The 21,944-nt window shown below is 42.4% G+C and overlaps 1 protein-coding gene across 2 annotated transcripts in view; it reads right to left on the bottom strand.

Annotated features, from left to right (window-relative positions):
- Positions 1-12,962, bottom strand: part of ZNF423 (zinc finger protein 423) — a 330,190-nt gene extending 317,228 nt beyond the window's left edge. For both annotated transcript variants that reach the window (XM_070760210.1, XM_070760211.1), the window contains exon 1: positions 11,214-12,962. In XM_070760210.1, coding sequence (XP_070616311.1) covers positions 11,214-11,253 — 40 coding nt within the window. In that variant the 5' untranslated portion in view covers positions 11,254-12,962. The remainder of the gene's footprint in view (positions 1-11,213) is intronic.
- Between the last annotated feature and the right edge of the window lie 8,982 nt (positions 12,963-21,944).

The raw sequence follows: 21,944 nt of genomic DNA, 5'->3' as shown, positions 1-21,944 counted from the left end.
ACGATTGTAATTTTAAGTTATTTTCTCTCCTTGCCTTGGTCAGAGTTCCTGTGAACTTAAATCTCCTTATTTACGGCATTTCGATTATTTCCATGGAAACGTGGACTGTGGCAACCAAATTAGACTGCCAGCATCAAGCCTCAACATCACCTGAAAAAAAATAATAAGTTTCGAAGATTTCTTTTCCTACCAATTGTACAGCCTGCCTTCCAGGGTGGACCTGTATTCTGCACAATCCTTCGGGGTTGGGTGGCATAGAAGTCGAATTAAATGAATCCTGGCCATAAAGTGTTGCAACCTCTTCCCCCAGGCTGCCTCTATGGGGCATTGCATGCCAATATAATTAAAACCCAGGGACAGATTTTCCCCCAAGCCGTCACTCTGCTAAACACCTAACTCATACAATGCTGACGTCCACCCAAAGATATTCCCCATGTAGCAGGCTGTGATATTCTTATCCTTGTCATCTTGTCATCTTTGTCATCTTTCCCACTACCTTCTGCTGTTACGATTTGCCACTTATTGTTCATACCTTATGATTTATGATCTGAGATTTATCACTTTGTTGTTTGTTTGTATGTATAAGAGCTTATGCACCAGACACAAATTCCTTGCGTGTCAAATGACTCTTCGCTCATAAATTCCATCCCATCATATCCTTTCCCAACCCACTCTATTCCTTTTCTGTTCTTATTCTAGTCTGTTCTGTTCTGTTCTTATTCTAACATAGAATACAATAGAATAAAATAGAATAGAATTTTATTAGCCAAGTGTGATTGGACACACAAGGAATTTGTGTTGGTGCAGATGCTCTCAGTGTACATAAAAGAAAAAGATACATTTGTCAAGAATCATGTTATCGGACCAGGTTATCTCCGGGACCGCCTTCTGCCGCACGAATCCCAGCGACCAATTAGGTCCCACAGAGTTGGCCTTCTCCGGGTCCCGTCAACTAAACAATGTTGTTTGGCGGGACCCAGGGGAAGAGCCTTCTCTGTGGCGGCCCCGGCCCTCTGGAACCAACTCCCCCCAGAGATTAGAATAGCCCCCACCCTTCTTGCCTTTCGCAAGCTTTTTAAAACCCACCTTTGTCGTCAGGCATGGGGGAATTAAGATATTCTTTCCCCAATTTATGTATGGTACATTTGTATGTATGATTGGTTTTTAAAATAAGGGTTTTTAGCTTCTTTAGTATTGGATTGTCGCACGTTGTTTTTATTACTGTTGTTAGCCGCCCCGAGTCTACGGAGAGGGGCGGCATACAAATCCAATAAAATGAAATGAAATGTGGTACATCACTTAATGATTGTCGTAGGGGTCAAATAAGCAATGAAGAAACAATCAATATTAATAAAAATCTTAGGATACAAGCAACAAGTTACAGCCATACACTCCTAAGTGGGCGGAAAAGGATGATAGGAATGATGAGAAAAACTAGTAGAATAGAAATAGAATAGAATTTTGATAATATTGTCCATGCACATGTTATAATGAAAGTTCTAAACATTCAAAAAATTTTCCCCTGCCAGTTCTGTGGACGTGGTTTGGTGGGTTTGGCAGGGAAGGATATTGCAAAATCTCCATTCCCACCCCACTCTTGAGCCAACCAGAGGTGGTGTTAGCCGGTTCTCCGAACAACTCAAAATTTCCACTACCGGTTCTCCATAGTTGTGCTATTGTGGACAGCAAGCCACTAAATGGGGGAGTGCAATTCATACAATCTGGAAAACAATGGAACTGGAAAAGGTGCAAAAAAAGGGCAACAAGAATGATCAAGGAAATGGAGCCCCTCCCTTATGAAACCAGGTTGCAACACCTGGTCATTTCGGCCTTGAAAGACGGCGTTTAAGGGGTGACTTGATCGAAGGGTATAAAATCAGGCATGGGACAGAAAAGGTGGATAGAGAAAAATTATTTTCTCTATCACACAATACTAAGATGAAGGGGCACTCCCTAAAGCTCATAACTAAGAAAGTGAGGACAAATAAAGGAAATATTTCTTCACCCAGAGGGTCGTTGGTTGATGGACTTCACACTTCGGGTTCGGCAAGTTCGGATGAACCTTACGCAAAATTTGGCTGAACTTGAACCGAACCCGAACTTGAACCCGAATGGGGAATCCCTCCCATGAAGAGATTCCGGAGGCGGAGCTTTGACGTCACCGGCAGGTTGCTAAGGACGCCAAGGTGATCGCTGCCTGGATTACATGGAATCCAGGAAGTGATCACCTTGGCATCCTTAGCAACCTGCTGGCGACGTCAAAGCTCCGAACGCCGAACACGACCCCGAACTTTGCCCGAAGTTTGAAAAAATTTCAGGTTCGTGTTCGGCATACCGAACACTGCAAAATTTGGTACGGACCCGAATTGTGTGGGTTAGGTTCGCCCATCACTAGTCATTGGTTTATGGAATTCACTTCCAGAAGGGGTCATGGCAGCTGTCAGCCTGGATAGCTTCAAGGCAGGATTAGAAAGATTCATGGATGCCAAGTGTATCGGTGGTTATTGAAATGGATGTCCATGTGCCGCCTCTATGTTGGTTGAGGCAGGCAGGATTCCTTTGAGTACCATTTGTTGGGGGTCAAGGGAAAAAGAGGGTTTTGCCTTCTCTTTCTGCTCAAGATCCCCAGGGACAATTGGTGGGCCACTGTGTGACACAGAATGCTGGGCTCGATGGGCTTTGGCCTGATTCAGCAGGGCTCTTCCTATATTCTTACGATGTTCACTTCACTGGTTTGTTTTGTTTTTGGGGGGAAGGTGGAGAGCAGTCCTTGAACAGACTTTTTTTCCTTTCAATTTGGAAAATGATTGTGTAGTAGATAAAAGGAAGAGGATAAAAAGGAAACCTTTAACAGGATATTTTGTTACAACTGTACTTCAGTTTCCATGCATTACGCACTTCCATCTTCCAAATATAGATTTATATTTTTTTTGCAAATGTTTTAAAACTGTAACAAAGCTATTCTGCAACAGTAAAAACAGAAGTTACATACACAGAAGCATGTTTAATTAATATAATTGTTATTATATTTGTATGCCAACTAACTCTTGATGGCTCTGGACAGAATATAAATCATATAAACCATTACTCCCACTTCCCCCCAAAAATCCACTTAAAATATAATTTTATGACACATTAGAGCCAGGGCAACATAGCCTATGTTTATTTATTTAGGTCCAACAAGATTTACTCTCTAATATTTCTAATGCCTCATGCACTGCAAAATATAATCAAAATATATAATCAAACTGCCCAAGGAGCTGCTGATACAGTTCTACAGAGGAATCATTGAGTCTGTCATCTGCACCTCTATAACTGTCTGGTTTGGTGCTGCAACCCAACAGGACAGACACAGACTTCAGAGGAGAATCAGAACTGCAGAAAAAACAAAGGCTGCCAACCTGCCTTCCACTGAGGACCTGTATACTGCACGAGTCAAAAAGAGGGCGGGGAAAATATTAACTGACCCCTCGCATCCTGGACACAAACTGTTTCAACTCCTACCCTCAAAACATCGCTACAGAGCACTGCACACCAAGACAACTAGACACAAGAATAGTTTTTTCCCGAATGCCATCACTCTGCTAAACAAATAACTCCCTCAACACTGTCAGACTTTTTACTAAATCTGCACTTCTATTTCTACTAGTTTTTCTCATCATTCCTATCATCCTTTTCCTCCCACTTAGGACTGTGTGACTGTAAGTTATTGCTTGTATCCTAAGATTTTTATTAATATTGTTTCTTCATTGCTTATTTGACCCCTATGACAATCATTAAGTGTTGTACCTACCACATGATTCTTGACAAATGTATTTTTTTCTTTTATGTACACTGAGAGCATCAGCACCAAGACAAATTCCTTGTGTGTCCAATCACGCTTGGCCAATAAAATTCTATTCTATTCTATTCTATTCTATTCTATTCTATTCTATTCCATTCTAAAGAGTTGCTGCATCCAACATGAAGGCATACAATGTTCAGTGAATCTTATTCCAACTTGGTGTACATAGTACTAAGTTGAAACTCTATACGGATTTGTGTATTTACACACTGATAATGTTACCTAGTTGGGTAATGAAACGTCTGCAAATAAACCACTAAGGTCAGAGAGCACCAAGGACCCTACAGTTCAACTCTGAGCTACAAATATTCTCTTCCCTTGGTGGTACATCTACTTAGATGCTAAGGTATTCATGAGGTTTTTTTGAACCTTTACTATGAACTCAAAAGTTATCAGCTTCCCAGTGTTAAACATCACTCAGTTGCTGGAATTGGGTATGTCTAATCTGATGAAAAGAAGGACCAGGGGAGACAGGATAGCAGTGTTCCAATATCTCAGGGGTTGCCACAAAGAAGAGGGAGCCAAGCTATTCTCCAAAGCACCTGAGGATAGAACAAGAAGCAATGAGTGGAAACTAATCAAGGAGAGAAGCAACTTAGAACTAAGCAGAAGCTCCCTGACAATTAGAACAATTAATCAGTGGAACAGCTTGCCTCCAGAAGTTGTGAATGCTCCAATACTGAAAGTTTTTAAAGAAGAAATTGGGCAACCATTTGTCTGAAGTGGTTTAGGGCTATGATGGTGAACCTATGGCAGTGATGGCGAACCTATGGCTCAGGTGTCACCAGTGGCACGCAGAGCCATATCTGCTGGAACTCAAGCAGTTGTCCTAGCGCAGCTCCAGCATGCCTGTGTGTGCTAGCCTTCCCCAGGCATTGAATTATGGGAGTGGGCACTTGCGCATGTGCGATAGTGCACACTCTTTAAGCACCTGAGGAATAAAAGGTTTGCCATCACTGGCATAGTCCCAGGGTGGGTTGAATACCCACAGTTTGCCTGAATTGGTTTGAACTGGCTGAATTCCACCTCTGACCACAATCCACCATCTAGATCTGTTAACATGAATGTAATTGTTTATTTATTTATTCATTCATTCATTCATTCATTCATTCATTTATTTGGATTTATATGCCGCCCCTCTCCGAGAACTCAGGGCGGCTCACAGCATGTACAGAAAAACAGAAAACAATAATAACAATCCAATTATACCTTAAAAAACAATCTTAAAATTCTAATTAAATACTATCAATATCATTCATTCTGCAGTCAAACTAAGCATTCTTCGGAGAGTCTTCGGAGAGGGGCGGCATACAAATCTAATAAATAATAATAATAATAATAATTATTATTATTATTATTATTATTATTTGGTCAGGGGGGAAGGTCTAAGGAACCCCAGGCCTGGCGGCAAAGATGAGATTTTAAACTTTTTCGGAAGGCAAGGTGGGTGGGGGCAGTACAAATCTCTGGGGGAAGCTGATTCCAGAGGGCCGGGGCCCCCACAGAGAAGACTCTTCCCCTAGGTCTCACCAGCCGACATTGTTTGGTCGACGGGACCCTAAGGAGACCAACTCTGTGGGACCTCACCGGCCGCTGGGATTTGTGCGGCAGAAGGCAGTCTCGGAGATAATCTGGTCCTATGCCATGTAGGGCTTTATAGGTCATAACCAACACTTTGAATTGTGTCTGGAAACAAATTGGTAGCCAATGCAGTCTGCGGAGTGATGGTGAGATATGGGCATTTCTTGGAAGGCCCAAGACTGCTTGTGTGGCTGAATTTGGGACGAGATGAAGTTTCCGAACACTCTTGAAGTGTTAGGATTGGAGGTCCACCTTCTTAAAATACCTTTGAATCATTAGTCGCAAAGAGATTTCAGGTAGCCCGGTTAATAGCTACACATAATTAGACTTTCTTCCTCTGTTCCTAAAGCTTCTTAGGAGTCCAGCTCAGTTGCTAGTTTAGTTATTCAATGCAACCACATCTGTCTTTGCAGACCAAGTCTTAAGTCTGGAGCAATTACAAGACTTGTAATAAAATGACCTCATGATCCTCACGTCTTAATTTTTCACCAGTTTGGTCCAGTTATTTGATCCCTTGGGGCTACAATCCTATACATTTAGCAGACAGCTTTCCTGTCCTCCCACCAAAGGGGAAAAAAGAGCGAAGGGAATAAGGGAAATGAAAAAATGTGGGTCAGAGACATTCAATCTCAGTTTGCCACCCATTCTTTGCCTTATCCATCTGGGTTTTCAAAAATTATTATTATTATTCCGTAAACTTTTCACCTTTTAGTTCAGGGGGGGGGGGAAATAAAATGAAAAAATGTAGCACAAAGACAAAAGATCTCCAGAAGGTGAATCACAAATCCCACCCTTTTTGAATGTGGCATGATAAAAGGCCTAAGACACTGACCATACAAACACACTTGTAAAAATGGTGGAAAACACCCAAACAACCCACATTCGTTAGGATGTAAACATACAGAGAGAGAGAGAGAGAAAGAGAGAGAAAGAGAAAAAGAGAGAAAGAGAAAGAGAGAGAGAGAATGAGAGAGAGATAGAGTGTGAGAGAGAGAGGAAGGGAGAGAGAGAATGAGAGAGAATGCGAGAGAGAGAGAGAGAGAGGGAGAAATAGAGAGAGGGAAAGAGAAAAAAAGAGAGAGCAAAAGAGAGAGAAAGAGAGAGAGAGAGAAAGAAAGAGAGAGAGAGAGAAAGAAAGAGAGAGAGAGAGATAGCTTCTTTACTAAGGACACTCAAGTCCTTAAAATAAATGGGGAAATAAAATGGGGAAATGTGGGACAAGAATCTTTATTACTGAGGCAACCAACCAAAGTACAACTTTCAGACTACATCATATATGGGAACCTACTTCCCAAATACAAACAACATAATAATCCCATTTATTTTTTCTTTTCAGAAGACTGTTCAGATGAAACCCATTTAACCTTGAAGAAAAAGTTAGGGAGCCATTCTTTTTCGTTCTCTACTAGGGAAAGTGTGGGGGGAAAGAAGGGAGGAAGAAAAAGGAAGATTCCAGAACAGGGTGAAATTTGGGGGTGGGTGGGTGTCCCAAACCACATTCTCGTAGGAAACAAATCAAATTAACCTTCTCCCAGGGAGGATGAAAAACCTTCTGGTGGTAGCAATTTTAAGAAGAAGAAGGGGGTGGGTGGGAAAGAGTTGGAGAATAATAATGTTATTCTCCTGGCTACATAGAAATCATTTGCCATTAGCTGCCAACAGACTGTACCCAGGCTGCCCTAGGGAGCAAGGGGGTTTGCTCGGTGTGCAACTTACTATAAAGATGCTTTTGTTTTGTTTTTAAAAGGAGGTAGCTTTCCTTTGGGGGGGGGGTGAGAAGAGGGAACACCGAACCGGAGATGGGGGAGGCAAATTCCACAGAGGGGAGAACCTTGAGAGAGGTATGGATTTGGGAAAGCAGGCGGAGTTGGTTTGCACATCTGGCAAAATTAGGACGGAGAACCAGAAAGGAGGCCCTTCGGGGATTTGTTCAGGAATCTCGCTCAAGCCAAGTGGGATGGTAATGAGATCCCAGGAAAGCCCATATAAAAAATTCACGAGGGTGGTCCAATTAGAAGAATTGGGGAATTACTTTCACCCAATTTTGGGAGGGGAAATGCAGAGTTTCCCCCCCTCCCTGCCCCCAGAAAAGGTAATAATTAACAAAATTTATGAATGTTCCGAAATGGATAAGCTCGCAACGGACCGAAGGGGCCAAAAAGAATCAGAACATTATGAGACGTGGGAACACATATGGATTAAATTTAGGAAAAATAAATTCATTCATCACGGGTAACTCTCAAAATTAGTAAAAACACAAGATGAAAAGATGTAAACAGAAAAAGGTGTAATTATATGTCTATGTAAATAGAAAGGTATAATATAAATGTATAATTATGTTAAGGTAATAAGGTACGAATAAGAGTACTCTGATGATAAGCAGCTATGAAATGTTTTCATATAACAATGCAGAATTAATAAAAGTATAGTCATATTAGTGTTTTTAAAGAAAATATTTGAAAATTAGAAACATAGAAGACTGACGGCAGAAAAAGACCTCATGATCCATCTAGTCTGCCCTTATACTACTTCCTGTATTTTATCTTAGGATGGATATATGTTTATCCCAGGCATGTTTAAATTCAGTTGCTGTGGATTTACCAACCACGTCTGCTGAAAGTTTGTTCCAAGCATCTACTGCTCTTTCAGTAAAATAATATTTTCTCACATTGCTTCTGATCTTTCCCCCAACTCACCTCAGATTGTGCTCCCTTGTTCTTGTGTTCACTTTCCTATTAAAAACACTTCCCTCCTGAACCTTATTTAACCTTCTAGCATGTTTAAATGTTTCAATCATGTCCCCCCTTTCCCTTCTGTCCTCCAGACTATACAGATTGAGTTCATGAAGTCTTTCCTGATAGGTTTTATGCTTAAGACCTTCCAACATTTTTGTAGCCCATCTTTGGACCTGTTCAATATCTTTTTGTAGGTGAGGCCTCCAGAACCGAACACAGTATTCAAAATGTGATCTCACCTGCGCTCTATACTTCCAATATGTTCTTGACAAAATAAATAAATAAATAAAATAATAACATTCCTTCCTTCCTTTAGAAAACCGACTCTGGAGTGAACAAATGTATGAAAGTTCCTGCTCCCAATACCGGGCACGAAACATCCCATAATTAATTTAAATTAAATTAAGGAAAAGGGGGGGACATGATCGAAACATTTAAATATGTGAAAGGGTTAAATAAGGTTCGGGAGGGAATGTTTTTAATAGGAAAGTGAACACAAGAACAAGGGTACACAATCTGAAGTTAGTTGGGGGAAAGATCAAAAGCAACGTGAGAAAATATTATTTTACTGAAAGGGTAGTAGATCCTTGGAACAAACTTCCAGCAGAAGTGGTTGGTAAATCCACAGTAATTGAATTTAAACATGCCTGGGATAAACATATTATTATTATTATTTATTAGATTTGTATGCCGCCCCTCTCCGTAGACTCGTAGACTCTGTAGACTATATCCACCCTAAGATAAAATACAGGAAATAGTATAAGGGCAGACTAGATGGACCATGAGGTCTTTTTCTACCGTCAGTCTTCTATGTTTCTATGATTTCTATGCTGCCCAATCCCACAGGACTCAGGACGGCTTACAACAATACCCATAATAACTCTCCATGGTTTTTCTCTGGAACGTACAGAGTTAGAGCGACTGGGCACCAAGCCGGAATATGCTCTTGACTTACAAGACCGAACTGGCATTGTTGAAACTTCATCTCCATTAAAAAAATAAATAAATACAAATCTACCCCAGTCCTCCAGTAAACGTTAGGCCTTATTCTTTTCCAAAATAGTTTGGATTTAAGCCTCTTCTACAACCAGACTTTAATGCTTGGTGTCCACCACTCTATTCCAACAGACAAGGTTAAGTGGCTAGGAACCACATAAACAAGCTTTCTGGAGAGCTTTGTGGAGACCCACGGAATTGCTCTCGAGTAAGATATGCTTACCACCTAATCAGAAGCCATTTCCAGTTACTCTACTATATAATACTGCTCAAAAAATAAATAAAATAAAGAGAGCACTCAAAGAACACATCCTAGATCTGAATGAATGAAATATTCTCACTGAATACTTCGTTCGGTTACAAAGTTGAATGTGCACCCCAGCATGTGAAATTGACCGTCCATCAGTGTTTCTTCTTAAGTGGACCGTTCGATTTCGCAGAAGTTTGATTTACTTGGAGTTATATTGTGTTGTTTGAGCGTTCCCTTTATTTTTTGGGGGGAGCAGTGTATATATAAAATCCTTCAAAAGTTTGCAACAGGAATCAAGGCAACTGTGAGCTTCTCCAGTGAGCAAACCATCCAATTGCACTATCAATCTGAGAAAGGAAGTTTGCACACCCTGTCAAACCCAAACGCGGAGTCTGAAATTAATAGGGCAGTAAATATTTGGGGCAGGGGCTTAATGCACAAACACACACATACACACAAACACATTTTCTCCCTCCATGTCAGTAAGGCAAAACTTTCTAATGGCGAGCCAGCAAGGCAAGTCAATAAAAAACGTCTCTTCTGGGAGACTTTGCATCAAAAAAGCTTCATGCTTTCTTTTTTATTTATTTTGGCAATTTTTCTCCTTGCAGGGGGGAACCCCTCCCACCCTCTCTGCCCTCAGCCCCGGAGAACAGTCAGCCTGGAGGCCCCTTGGAAGTTTCCTTAGCCACCCCGCCCCTCGGTTCCCCAGCGCGCTCCCTGAGATTCACAGCTGGTGCAGGCAACCTGGCTCTCTCCAGATGTTCGGGCCAATCTCCCACAATCCCTTGCTATCCCTCCACGCTGGCAGATGATGGTGGTGGTGATGATAGAGGTATAACAAGCAGGAAGAGGGAGGTTGTGAGCCCGCTGTCTAGAGCACTGGTGAGACCCCATTTGGAATACTGTGTTCAGTTCTGGAGACCTCACCTACAAAAAGATATGGATAACATTGAACGGGTCCAAAGATGGGCTACAAAAACGGTGGAAGGTGTTAAGCATAAAACATATCAGGAAAGACTTCATGAACTCAATCTATATAGTCTGGAGGACAGAAGGGAAAGGGGGGATATGATCGAAACATTTAAATATGTGAAAGGGTTAAATAAGGCTCAGGAGAGGTGTTTTTAATAGGAAAGTGAACACAAGAACAAGGGGCCACAATCTGAGGTTAGTTAGGGGGAAAGATCAAAAGCAACATGAGAAAATATTTTACTGAAAGAGTAGTAGATGCTTGGAATAAACTCCCAGCAGAAGTGGTTGGAAAATCCACAGGAACTGAATTTAAACATGCCTGGGATAAACATATATCCATCGTAAGATCAAATAGTACAGGAAATAGTATAAGGGAAGAGTAGATGGACCATGAGGTCTTTTTCTACCTTCAATCTTCTATATGTCTATGTTTCTATGATGATGCTGGCGGAGAGGAGCCGCGCGGTCCAAACCCAGCGGCCAAAAGCGCCGGATGGCACCGCGTATATTTAGGTTGGGGAGGCTGGCGCATTACTCGCCTCCCAGCCAACGGGGCGCGCTTGGATAGCGAAGCAAAGCGGCCCAGCCCATAGTCTCTCCTCGGCCGCTCCAAACGCGGCTCTGCTCCCTTTTCCGGGACTCAACCCAGCCAGGGGCAGCAGACCGAGAAAATAAAGGGAGGGAGGGTGGAGGGAGGGAGGGAGGGAAGAGCCTGGAGCAAAGCGGTGCCAAGCTCGGCGCCTCCACCGCGGTGGCCCCAACTGCCGCTTGGTCACGAGGCAGAGGCGGGTGGGTAGGCAGGCTGACGAATCCCCGGCTCAAGCCGACTTACCCTTCACGGAGCGCGGCTTGGCTTGTTTCCTGCGGGACATTTCCACTGGCGGCTGCTTGGGCGCTTTGCGCTCTTCTATTTTTCTTTCTTTCTCGCCTCTTCTTCTTCCTCCTTTCTTTCTTCTCGCTCTTCTTTCGCTTCCCCTCCTCTCTCGCTTCCTGCGCCTCTCCGGGTGCCTCTGCTCTCGCTCTCTCTCTCCCCCTCCTTTTCCTTCCTTCCTTCTTTTCCCACTTGGAAACTTTTGTCTACCGGCGGGCTCTCCAGCAGGGGCGAAGCAACAGCGGCGGCGGCGGCCGGATCGATTCTTTTGATTCCTCACTTCTTTTTTTTGCCTGTTGCAATGCGGCAACTTGCAACTGTTTGTTGTCCTCCCCACCACCTCTATTATTATTTTGTGTGTGTTTGTTTGTTTGAAATAAAACACCTTAGTTGGGGGGGGGCGCCGGGAGGTTTGGACCCGAACTGGGCTCCAAAGATTCTCTCCCCCCCCAAAAAAAACCCCACACACTCTCTCTCTCTTGCCCCCCCCTCCCCGGTCCGCTATCAATTTGCAATTAAATAATTAAGCGCGCCAACGCATTCCCGTGCGCGCCTTTTCAATTAAGCAGCCCGGTTCGGGGCGACCTCAACTCCCCTCCGCGCCCCTCCTCATCGGAGTTTCTTCCCGGGGCGCAGGAACTTGGGGGGGCTTTTTCTCTACCCCCCCCCCGTTCTTTTCTTGGGATGGGGGTTTTATTTAAAGCCACCCCTTCTTTTTTCCCCCCTTTTAAATTCCTTTGGGGAATTTCAGATGTATTTATAAATTTTGATGCGTTTTTAATAAGAGAAGGGGAAAAAACAGCCCCGACCTCTTTGCAAAAGCCCTTCCCCCCCACACAAAAAAAGGCTGGGGCGGGGGCCACGGAGAAAAGGGGGGAAAGGGAGGTGTCTCTCTCTTAATTGCCTAGTTGCGTGGATTTAAAGGGGGGGAACTACGCACGGACTCACCCTCCCCTTTTCCACCCAACACCACCTCCGGGATGTTTCTGTCCCCTGCGGGCTCGCAAACCTGTCCTTCCAAAAAAAAATGGGGGGGAGAAGGGGGGCAAGACACGGTATTTGGGGGGCAAGGAACTGCCTCCCTCTCTCTCTCTTTCTTTCTCTCTCCCTCTCTCTCTTTCTCCTTCCCTCCCTCTCTTTCTCTCTCTCCCCACGAAAAACCCGCAGATCAAGCCTCCCTGGGTGGACCCCCCCTTCTCTCTCTCTCTCTCTTTGATTTCGCTGGGGGGGGTTGCGGAGGGGGGGGCTTTGCTGGAGGACAAGAGAGAGACCGAATTGCACAAGCTCCGCGCGGCTGGCTAGCGGCGCCCAGCTCTCCCCGGGCCAGCCTTGGGCCGTCGGACCGGACCGGCTCGCCCTCCAGTACCACCACCGCCTCCTCCTTCTTCTTCTCCTCCGCCACCACCGCCTCCCGCCCCGAGCCGCTTCGGGAAGCCCACGAAGCGCTGCTGCTGCTGATGCCGCTGCCGCTTCTCCGCCGCCGCTGGTGCTGCCTGCCCGCCGGGCTCGCTAGCTGCCTCCATGGGTCAGTGGTGGCGGCGAGCCGGGCCGAGGGTGGTGGCCGCCTCCTCCATGGCCGGTCCAGCCGCCGCTGTGGCTCGGGCTGGGCTCGGGCTCTGGGCAGCCTCCTCCTGCTGCTGCTGCTGCTCCGCGTCTCTTCTTTGTCCTGGTTCTTCTTCCCCCTCCTGGTCTGGCTGCTGGGGCTGCAGTGCAGACACACATAATAAAGCCAGGCTTGGCTGGAAATGTAGCGGAGTCCCAGCAGGAGGATGTGAGGAGTGGAGTCCCGGCGGGGGAGCGCTCTGATCCCGTAGGGAGCCCCGCACAGCCTGCGCGGATCAGACGGAGAGAGAGCCAACAGCACCGAGCCCTGGACAGCCTTGGAAATACAGCTCGGGTCGGCCGCAAAACGCGGAGCCCCGGCCGAGGGCGGAGGAGGAGGAGGAAGGGAAGGGAAGGGAGGGGGCAAGGAAGGGAGCGAGCGAGCGAGAGGCAGGCGCCGCCGGATTGGAGTCGGGGAAGACGGGGAGGAGGAGGAAGAGAAAGGGGGGGGGAGAGAAAGAGAGGGGGAGAGAAAGAGGGAGAGAGAAAAGAGGAAAGGAAATATGAGGAGGAAGAGGGGGAAAGCAAGAGAGATAATAAGAGGAAAGACAGAAGGGGAAAAGCAAAAGAGGAGGAAGAGAAAGAGATAGAGGGAAGACCAGGAGGAAGAGAAAGGGGAATCTGGAAAGAGGGGGGAGGGAGAGATAACAAGAGGAAAGAAGGAAGGGAAAGAGAGGAAGAAGAGAAAGAGGGAGGAGGAGGAAGAGAAAGGGAGAGAGAGAAAGAGGGGGAGAGAAAGAGGGAGAGAGAAAAGAGGAAGGGAAAGATGAAGAGAAAGAGATACTGTATAGAGGGGGGAAGAGAGGGGGAAGAGCGGGAGAGAGATAAGAGGAGAGACGGAAGGGAAAAAGCAAAGAGGAAGAAGAGAAAGAGATAGAGGGAAGATCAGGAGGAAGAGAAAGGGGAATCTGGAAAGAGAGGGAGGGAGAGATAACAAGAGGAAAGAAGGAAGGAAAAGAGAAAGCGAGGAAGAAGAGAAAGAGAGATAGAGAGGGAGAAGAGAGGAAGAAGAGAGGGAGATGTAGAAAGAGAGGAGGCGAAAAGGAGGAAGAAAAAGAGGAAAGAAAGAAGGGAAAGAGCAAGAAAGGAGAAAGAGAAATATAGAGGGGGAAAGAGGAGGAAGAGAAAGTGAGATAGAGAAAGAGAAGGGGAGAAAGAGGGAGAGAGAAAAAGAGGAAAGAAGGAAGGGAAAGAGCAAGAGGAGGGAGAGAAAAAGAAGGAAGGGAAAGAGTGAGAGAGGAGGAAAAGAAAGAGGGAGGGAGAGAAAGAGGGAGAGAGAAAAAGAGGAAAGAAGGAAGGGGAATAATGAGCGGAGGAAGAGAAAGGGAGATATAGAAAGAGTGAGAAAGAAAGGGAGAGATAAAAAGAGGAAAAAACAAAGGGAAGGAGAAAGAGAGGAGAAAGAGGGGGAAAGAGAGAGAGGATGAAAAGAGCAGGAGAGGGGGAGAAAGTGGGAAATCAAGAGAGCAAGAAGGAAGAAAAAGGGAGAGAGAAAAAGACAGATGAGGAAGAGAAAGAGGGAGAAAGACAGGAAAAAAAGAGAAGTATGCAGGGTTCCCCCCCCCCCCCCCATTCCTAGAAAATCGATACCACCTAAACTTCCTGGTCCAGTTTAACCTGCAGAGTTCACACACCACTGGGAGCCTGGATCAGACCCAGCCCAGCAACATTGGATCGCCTGGGGGGAGGTATAAACTGGGCCTGTGGGTCCAGTTTAAGTTCCCTCTCCCTCTGATCAACCAGTTGGGTCCTGGGCCCTGAAAATGGGTGAATTCCAGATGCCGGGAATTGTAGTTGTGTGAAGCAAAGTGCCTTAAAGAGGGGTAAACAATCCCCCTTTTAGCCTTGCAGCCTTTCCCTCCCTTGGAATCACCAAAAATTTCGGAGGCCCAAAGGCAAAGGAGAGGACAACACCCCCCCCCCCCCAATAAAATAACGTATGTTTTTCCTGTCTGAGATCAGATTTTTTCTCACCGTGGAACCTGGACTCAAACCATTTACATAGGAGGCCCCAGTTAGGCGCCAAGACCCCCTTCGCCAAGACCCCATTTATTTCAGGGCAGAATTAGAAATCATGCACTTATTCATCTAACACATTTGCTTCTTTGCTTCAGATTAAATTCTTGGTTAATGGTGTTTTTTTTAAAAAAAAAAAAACAACAACAACAACAACAACAGAAGAAGAAGAAGAAGAAGAAGAAACAGCCTATTCTTTATTTCAAGTTTGTTTGGTCCTTTCAAGAATTTAGGGACTGACGAACTTGGTAATAACTCTAGGCAGCGGACACAAAGCAATTAAGATAGGAACAATAGCCAGCCCTCAAGAAGAGGAGGAGGAGAAGGAGGAGGAGGAGGAAGAAGAAGAAGAAGAGGAGGAGGAGAAAAGAAGAAGAAGAAGAAGAAGAAGAAGAAGAAGAAGAAGAAGAAGAAGAAGAAGAAGAAGAAGAAGAAGAAGAAGAAGAAGAAACAACATCCTTTTCTTTGTTTGGTCCTTTCAAGAATTTAGGGACTGACCAACTTGGTAATAACTCTAGGCAGCTGACACAAAGCAATTAAGATAGGAACAATAGCCAGCCCTCAAGAAAAGGAGGAGGACGACGACGACGAGGAGGAGAAGAAAAGAAGAAGAAGAAGAAGAAGAAGAAGAAGAAGAAGAAGAAGAAGAAGAAGAAGAAGAAACAACAACAACAACAACAACAACAACAACAGCATTTTCTTTATCTCCAGTTTGTTTGGTCCTTTCAAAAATGTAAGGACTGCCCAACTTGGTAATAACTTTAAGCAACTGACATAACGCAATTAAGATAGGAACAATAGTCAAACCTCAACAACAACAACAACAATAGGCAATGAATTCCAGTTCTGATGTTTGAGAAAATGGCCACCTTTTTAAAGGCTTTTCGCTGCTCCTGGTGTGGCATTTTTAAGCCCTACACCAAACTGGCACCCCAATTCCTTTTTTTTTATTTTTCTTCTGCTTAAATGATGTGTCCAATTTTCAGAGGCTGCCTGAAAAAGCCCCCCCACACACACACACAGTTTCCTTGGAGAGATATGCTGCAACGTCCTACCTGTCAATGACTACTTCAGCTTCAACCGCAACAACACAAGAGCACACAACAGATTCAAACTTAATATTAACCGCTACAAACTTGACTGTAAAAAATATAACTTTAACAATCGAGTTGTCGAAGCGTGGAACTCATTACCAGACTCAATAGTGTCAACCCCTAACCACCAACATTTCTCCCTTAGACTATCCACGATTGACCTCTCCAGGTTCCTAAGAGGTCAGTAAGGGGCGTGCATAAGTGCACTAGTGTGTCTTTCATCCCCTGTCCAATTGTCTTTCCTTTATCTCATATATCATATATATTTTCTTCCTTTCATATATTTTCTCCTCTATTTTTATATTTTTCTTTATATATATTACCTCGTGTCTATTCTCTTCTATATGTATTGTGTATTGGACAAAATAAATAAAATAAATAAATAAATTTTCCAGAAGTAGTTTGCATTGCCTCCTTCCTTAAGACCGAGAGATACTGACCGGCCCTGTCTCCTAACTCTCCTAGTTTCTAAGCCTGGAGCCTTTCCCAGGAGACCGAATTCGACTCTCGTTCAGCTTTTTCTGTTATGCCCCCTTAAAATTTTGGGATGCTAATTCCCTGGAAAATCAGTTCTTGGGTTGTTGGTTTTTCTTCTTTTTCTCAAGAAAAACTGCTGTGAGATCAAATCCATGGAAACGCATCCAGGCCTTGATGAATAGACATTAATTCCTTGGTATCCCTTCCAACAAAGTCCATCACCGTTTTTTTGCCTCCCTTTTCTACTTTTTTTTGGGGGGGGAGAAGAGTAAAACCTGTCAAGCAATCTCTGCATCCTTCTCTGCTCGCTACTTGCAAGCGGTTTACACTACGGTGAAAAATGTTATTCTTTTTATGATCAATACGTTCCATCTTCAAAACACTAAAAGGGAAAAAAAATTCATCCCCTAGGTTACTAGTTATCCAGGGCAACCGGAAACCATTACAAATCACGCCAAGAAAGACAGAACCGTTACAGGCTGTATTCCACTGAGATGAATTACATGATAGTCTGCAGTTGGAAACAGGTAAATACTCCTTGCTCCATTATCAGAAACAATCAGACAATATCTTTCAATTAGAGAAGAAAGGGGGGGGAAACAATAATGTTTCAATGATCTGCTCAAGGATAGGAGGTCTGATGATATTTTACCCATGGTCCAGTGTAAAATGAATAGCAAAAAAGGTTATCTATTATTATTATTATTATTATTATTATTATTATTATTATTATTATTATTATTATTATTAATCTCTTTTATTCATTAAATATGAAACTCAGTCAACTGAACTTTTAAAAGTGTCACAAATACCACTGACTGATGCTAATAAACATATAAATCAAGTATATTATTATTACATCATGCAGTCATATTTATCATATTTATTATTATTATTATTATTATTAATCTTTTTTATTCATTAAATATGAAACTCAGTCAACTGAACTTTTAAAAGTGTCACAAATACCATTGACTGATGCTAATGGTTGATACATATCAATCAAGTATACTATTATTATTATTATTATTATTATTAATCTCTTTTATTCATTAGATATGAAACTCAGTCAACTGGATTTTTAACAGTGTCACAAATACCATTGACTGATGCTAATGGTTGATATGTATCAATCAATTATATTATTATTACATCATGCAGTCATATTGATCATATTTATTATTATTATTATTATTATTATTATTATTAATCTCTTTTATTCGTTAAATATGAAACTCAGTCAACTGAACTTTTAAAGTGTCACAAATACCACTGACTGATGCTAATGGTTGATACGTATCAATCAAGTATATTATTATTATTATTATTATTATTAATCTCTTTTATTCATTAAATATAAAACTCAGTCAACTGAACTTTTAAAAGTGTCACAAATACCACTGACTGATGCTAATGGTTGATACGTATCAATCAAGTATATTATTAGTAGTAGTAGTAGTAGTACTGTATTAGTATTAGTATTATTATTAGTATTTATTAATCTCTTTTATTCATTAAATATGAAACTCAGTCAACTGAACTTTTAAAAGTGTCACAAATACCACTGACTGATGCTAATGGTTGATACGTATCAATCAAGTATATTATTATTATTAGTAGTAGTAGTACTGTATTAGTATTAGTATTATTATTAGTATTATTAATCTCTTTTATTCATTAAATATGAAACTCAGTCAACTGAACTTTTAAAAGTGTCACAAATACCACTAACTGATGCTAATGGTTGATACGTATCAATCAAGTATATTATTATTAGTAGTAGTAGTACTGTATTAGTATTAGTATTATTATTAGTATTATTAATCTCTTTTATTCATTAAATATGAAACTCAGTCAACTGAACTTTTAAAAGTGTCACAAATACCACTGACTGATGCTAATGGTTGATACGTATCAATCAAGTATATTATTATTATTATTATTATTATTATTATTCAGTGCAACACATCCAATAAAAGCGCAAGAGATCAAAATACACAATAGGAAATATAAGCGATTTGAACTGTTATAAACGTATCTCTGAGATTACAGGACTAATTTTTGTGCTTCATTTGTCACAGCCGGGAAATCAGCAAAACCTCCGTTATAAGCTCTGGTTTTGGCACGCTGGTACTATATCTTGGATAATTTGCTTTTAAGCCCCATGGTTACAATTTGGTAATAGCATTTTTCCTCACTTATAGAGGGTGCCTGCATATCTACCCTGCCTAGTACAAATTTAGTTGTCTGTATCAGATCAAATCCAGGTGATTTTTCCAGAATGTAAGGCAAACTTCAACGTTGGGTGGGGGACAATTTTCTATCCAATGTTGTTTCCACCTATCGGATCAATGTGTGTTACACAAACATAAGATGCACAATATAAAAATCACATTGTGTATCATATTTATTTATTTGTATATCAGATTGAAAAACTACCCACCTCTCTCACAGAGACATAAAAAGCTGAATATAAATATTATAATGAAAAAAGCAGGAACAAAATGCTATCCTATTCTTTTTAATATGTTTGTGAGTGACATAGGGGAAGGTTTGGTAGGGAAGGTTTGCCTATTTGCCGATGACTCTAAAGTGTGCAATAGGGTTGATATTCCTGGAGGTGTCTGTAATATGGTAAATGATTTAACTTTACTAGATAAATGGTCAAAGCAATGGAAACTGCAGTTTAATGTTTCCAAATGTAAAATAATGCACTTTGGGAAAAGGAATCCTCAATCTGAGTATTGTATTGGCAGTTCTGTGTTAGCAAAAACTTCAGAAGAAAAGGATTTAGGGGTAGTGATTTCTCACAGTCTCAAAATGGGTGAACGGTGTAGTCAGGTGGTAGGGAAAGCAAGTAGGATGCTTGGCTGCATAGCTAGAGGTATAACAAGCAGGAAGAGGGAGATTATATAGAGTGCTGGTGAGACCACATTTGGAATACTGTGTTCAGTTCTGGAGACCTCACCTACAAAAAGATATTGACAAAATTGAACGGGTCCAAAGACGGGCTACAAGAATGGTGGAAGGTCTTAAGCATAAAACGTATCAGGAAAGACTTCATGAACTCAATCTGTATAGCCTGGAGGACAGAAGGAAAAGGGGGGACATGATCGAAACATTTAAATATGTTAAAGGGTTAAATAAGGTTCAGGAGGGAAGTGTTTTTAATAGGAAAGTGAACACAAGAACAAGGGGACACAATCTGAAGTTAGTTGGGGGAAAGATCAGAAGCAACATAAGAAAATATTATTTTACTAAAAGAGTAGTAGATCCTTGGAACAAACTTCCAGCAGACGTGGTAGATAAATCCACAGTAACTGAATTGAAACATGCCTGGGATAAACATAGATCCATCCTAAGATAAAATACAGAAAATAGTATAAGGGCAGACTAGATGGACCATGAGGTCTTTTTCTGCCATCAGTCTTCTATGTTTCTGTGTCTCTATGTACATTCCTTATTTCTCAAAAGGGAGAAAAGGGTCCTTCTTTCTCAGGGATTAAATGTCCCAAAACAAATCTGAGATTATCCAGAGATGGTTTAGAGATCTAAACATTTAAAATTATGGCTTTGCTATGGAGATCCATGAGTTAAGAGTCTCCCAGCTGAAAACAAAGTGAGTTTATGTGATCCGGTTTAAAAAGTGGATTTTGGATTCCCCTGTTTTGACAACTCCCAGTTTCTGATAATTTCCTTTCTGAGCGTTTTATAGCACGTGGAAGGAAGCGGTGTAACAAAACCATTTTTCTACTTTTTTTAATTTGTCATGTACGTATTGGTGGTATACAAAGATATAATATTTATATACTGTACATAATACTAGTAAAAGAGAAACATTAGGACAGGGGACGGAAGGCACTCTGGTGCACTTATGCCCGCCCCTTACTGACCTCTTAGGAATCTGGAGAGGTCAACAGTGGACAGTCTAAAGCAGCGTTTCCCAACCTTGGCAACTTGAAGATATTTGGACTTCAACTCCCAGGAATTCTGGGAATTGAAGTCCAGATATCTTCAAGTTGCCAAGGTTGGGAAACACTGGTCTAAAGGTAAAATTTTGGGGGTTAGGTGATGATACTACAGAGTCTGGTAGTGAGTTCCCTACTCAGTTACGAAAGTCGTATTTCCTGCAGTCAAATTCCATTTTTGTTCCTTTCTTCCTTCCACTTCTCCTCTGCTGCTTGATAGAAGTATCTTCTGAGCAGCTTTCACAGTCAGAACAAAACTGTCATTAAATTGAGCAGATGGACAGAAAGCAACATGTTTAAAAAAAAAAAAAACCACCAAGGAATCCAAGAAATCTGGCACCAAATGGGACTCTCGGGAGAGGATTTGAAAAGGAAAGTGGCACCAATTCTGTACCCTGGTTTTGGTTTGTTTTTAAATGGGGCCACCAAACTTCTTTCTGCAAATAGAAGCTCCAAGCAAAGTCATAGGGACAGAAGTTGCCTATAGCAATAGCACTCAGACTTAAATATCTCCGGGACCGCCTTCTGCCGCACGAATCCCAGGGACCGGTTAGGTCCCACAGAGTTGGCCTTCTCCGGGTCCCGTCAACTAAACAATGTCGTTTGGCGGGACCCAGGAGAAGAGCCTTCTCTGTGGCGGCCCTGACCCTCTGGAATCAGCTCCCCCCAGATGTCAGAGTTGCCCCCACCCTCCTTGCCTTTCGCAAGTTCCTTAAAACCCACCTCTGTCGTCAGGCATGGGGAAATTGAAATTTCCCTTCCCCCTAGGCTTATAGAATTTATACATGGTATGCTTGTATGTATGATTGGTTCTTTAAATTGGGGTTTTTTTAGATTATTTTTAATATTAGGTTTGTTTACATTGTCTTTTTTATTGTTGTTAGTCACCCCGAGTTAGTCGTCTTTGGAGAGGGGCGGCATTCAAATCAAATCAAACCAAACCAAATCAAATCATAGATAGATAGATAGATAGATAGATAGATAGATAGATAGATAGATAGATAGATAGATAGATAGATAGATACCGCTTCACGGTGGTTTGCAGAGTCAGCACATTGCCCCCAACAAAACCTGGGTCTTCATAATAAAAATAATTAAAAGCAGGAATAATATATAGCAGTGGTTTTCAGCCCGGGGGTCAGGACCCCTTTGGGGCTCGAAGGACCATTTCACAGGGGTCGCCTAAGATCGTGGAAAAAGACAAATTTCCCAAGGTGTTAGGAACTAAAGCTTCTATTCTGGTGCCTTAGAACATATTCTTACAATCCAACCAATCAGGCATTTACAGTGGGGGTATCCCTCTGACCTTCCTTCCAATCAGCTTAAAGCTCTGTTGGTAGAATTGGTGCTAGACTTATGGTTGGGTGTCACCACAACCTGAGGAATTGTATCAAGGGATCGCGACATTAGAAAGATTGAGAACCACTGATATATAGGGACATATATATGTCCCTGGATTGCTCAGTAAGAAATAATGGCTTAGCTTAAACCTAAACCCTTTCTCCATCTCAGGATAACTACGGCTAATCCCCGTG

Source organism: Erythrolamprus reginae, chromosome 9 (genome assembly GCF_031021105.1).
Source record: "Erythrolamprus reginae isolate rEryReg1 chromosome 9, rEryReg1.hap1, whole genome shotgun sequence".
In the NCBI taxonomy this organism is placed as follows: Eukaryota; Metazoa; Chordata; class Lepidosauria; order Squamata; family Dipsadidae; genus Erythrolamprus; species Erythrolamprus reginae.
The sequence above is the reverse complement of the archived record's forward strand: the minus strand, read 5'-3'. Positions and strand labels throughout refer to the sequence as shown.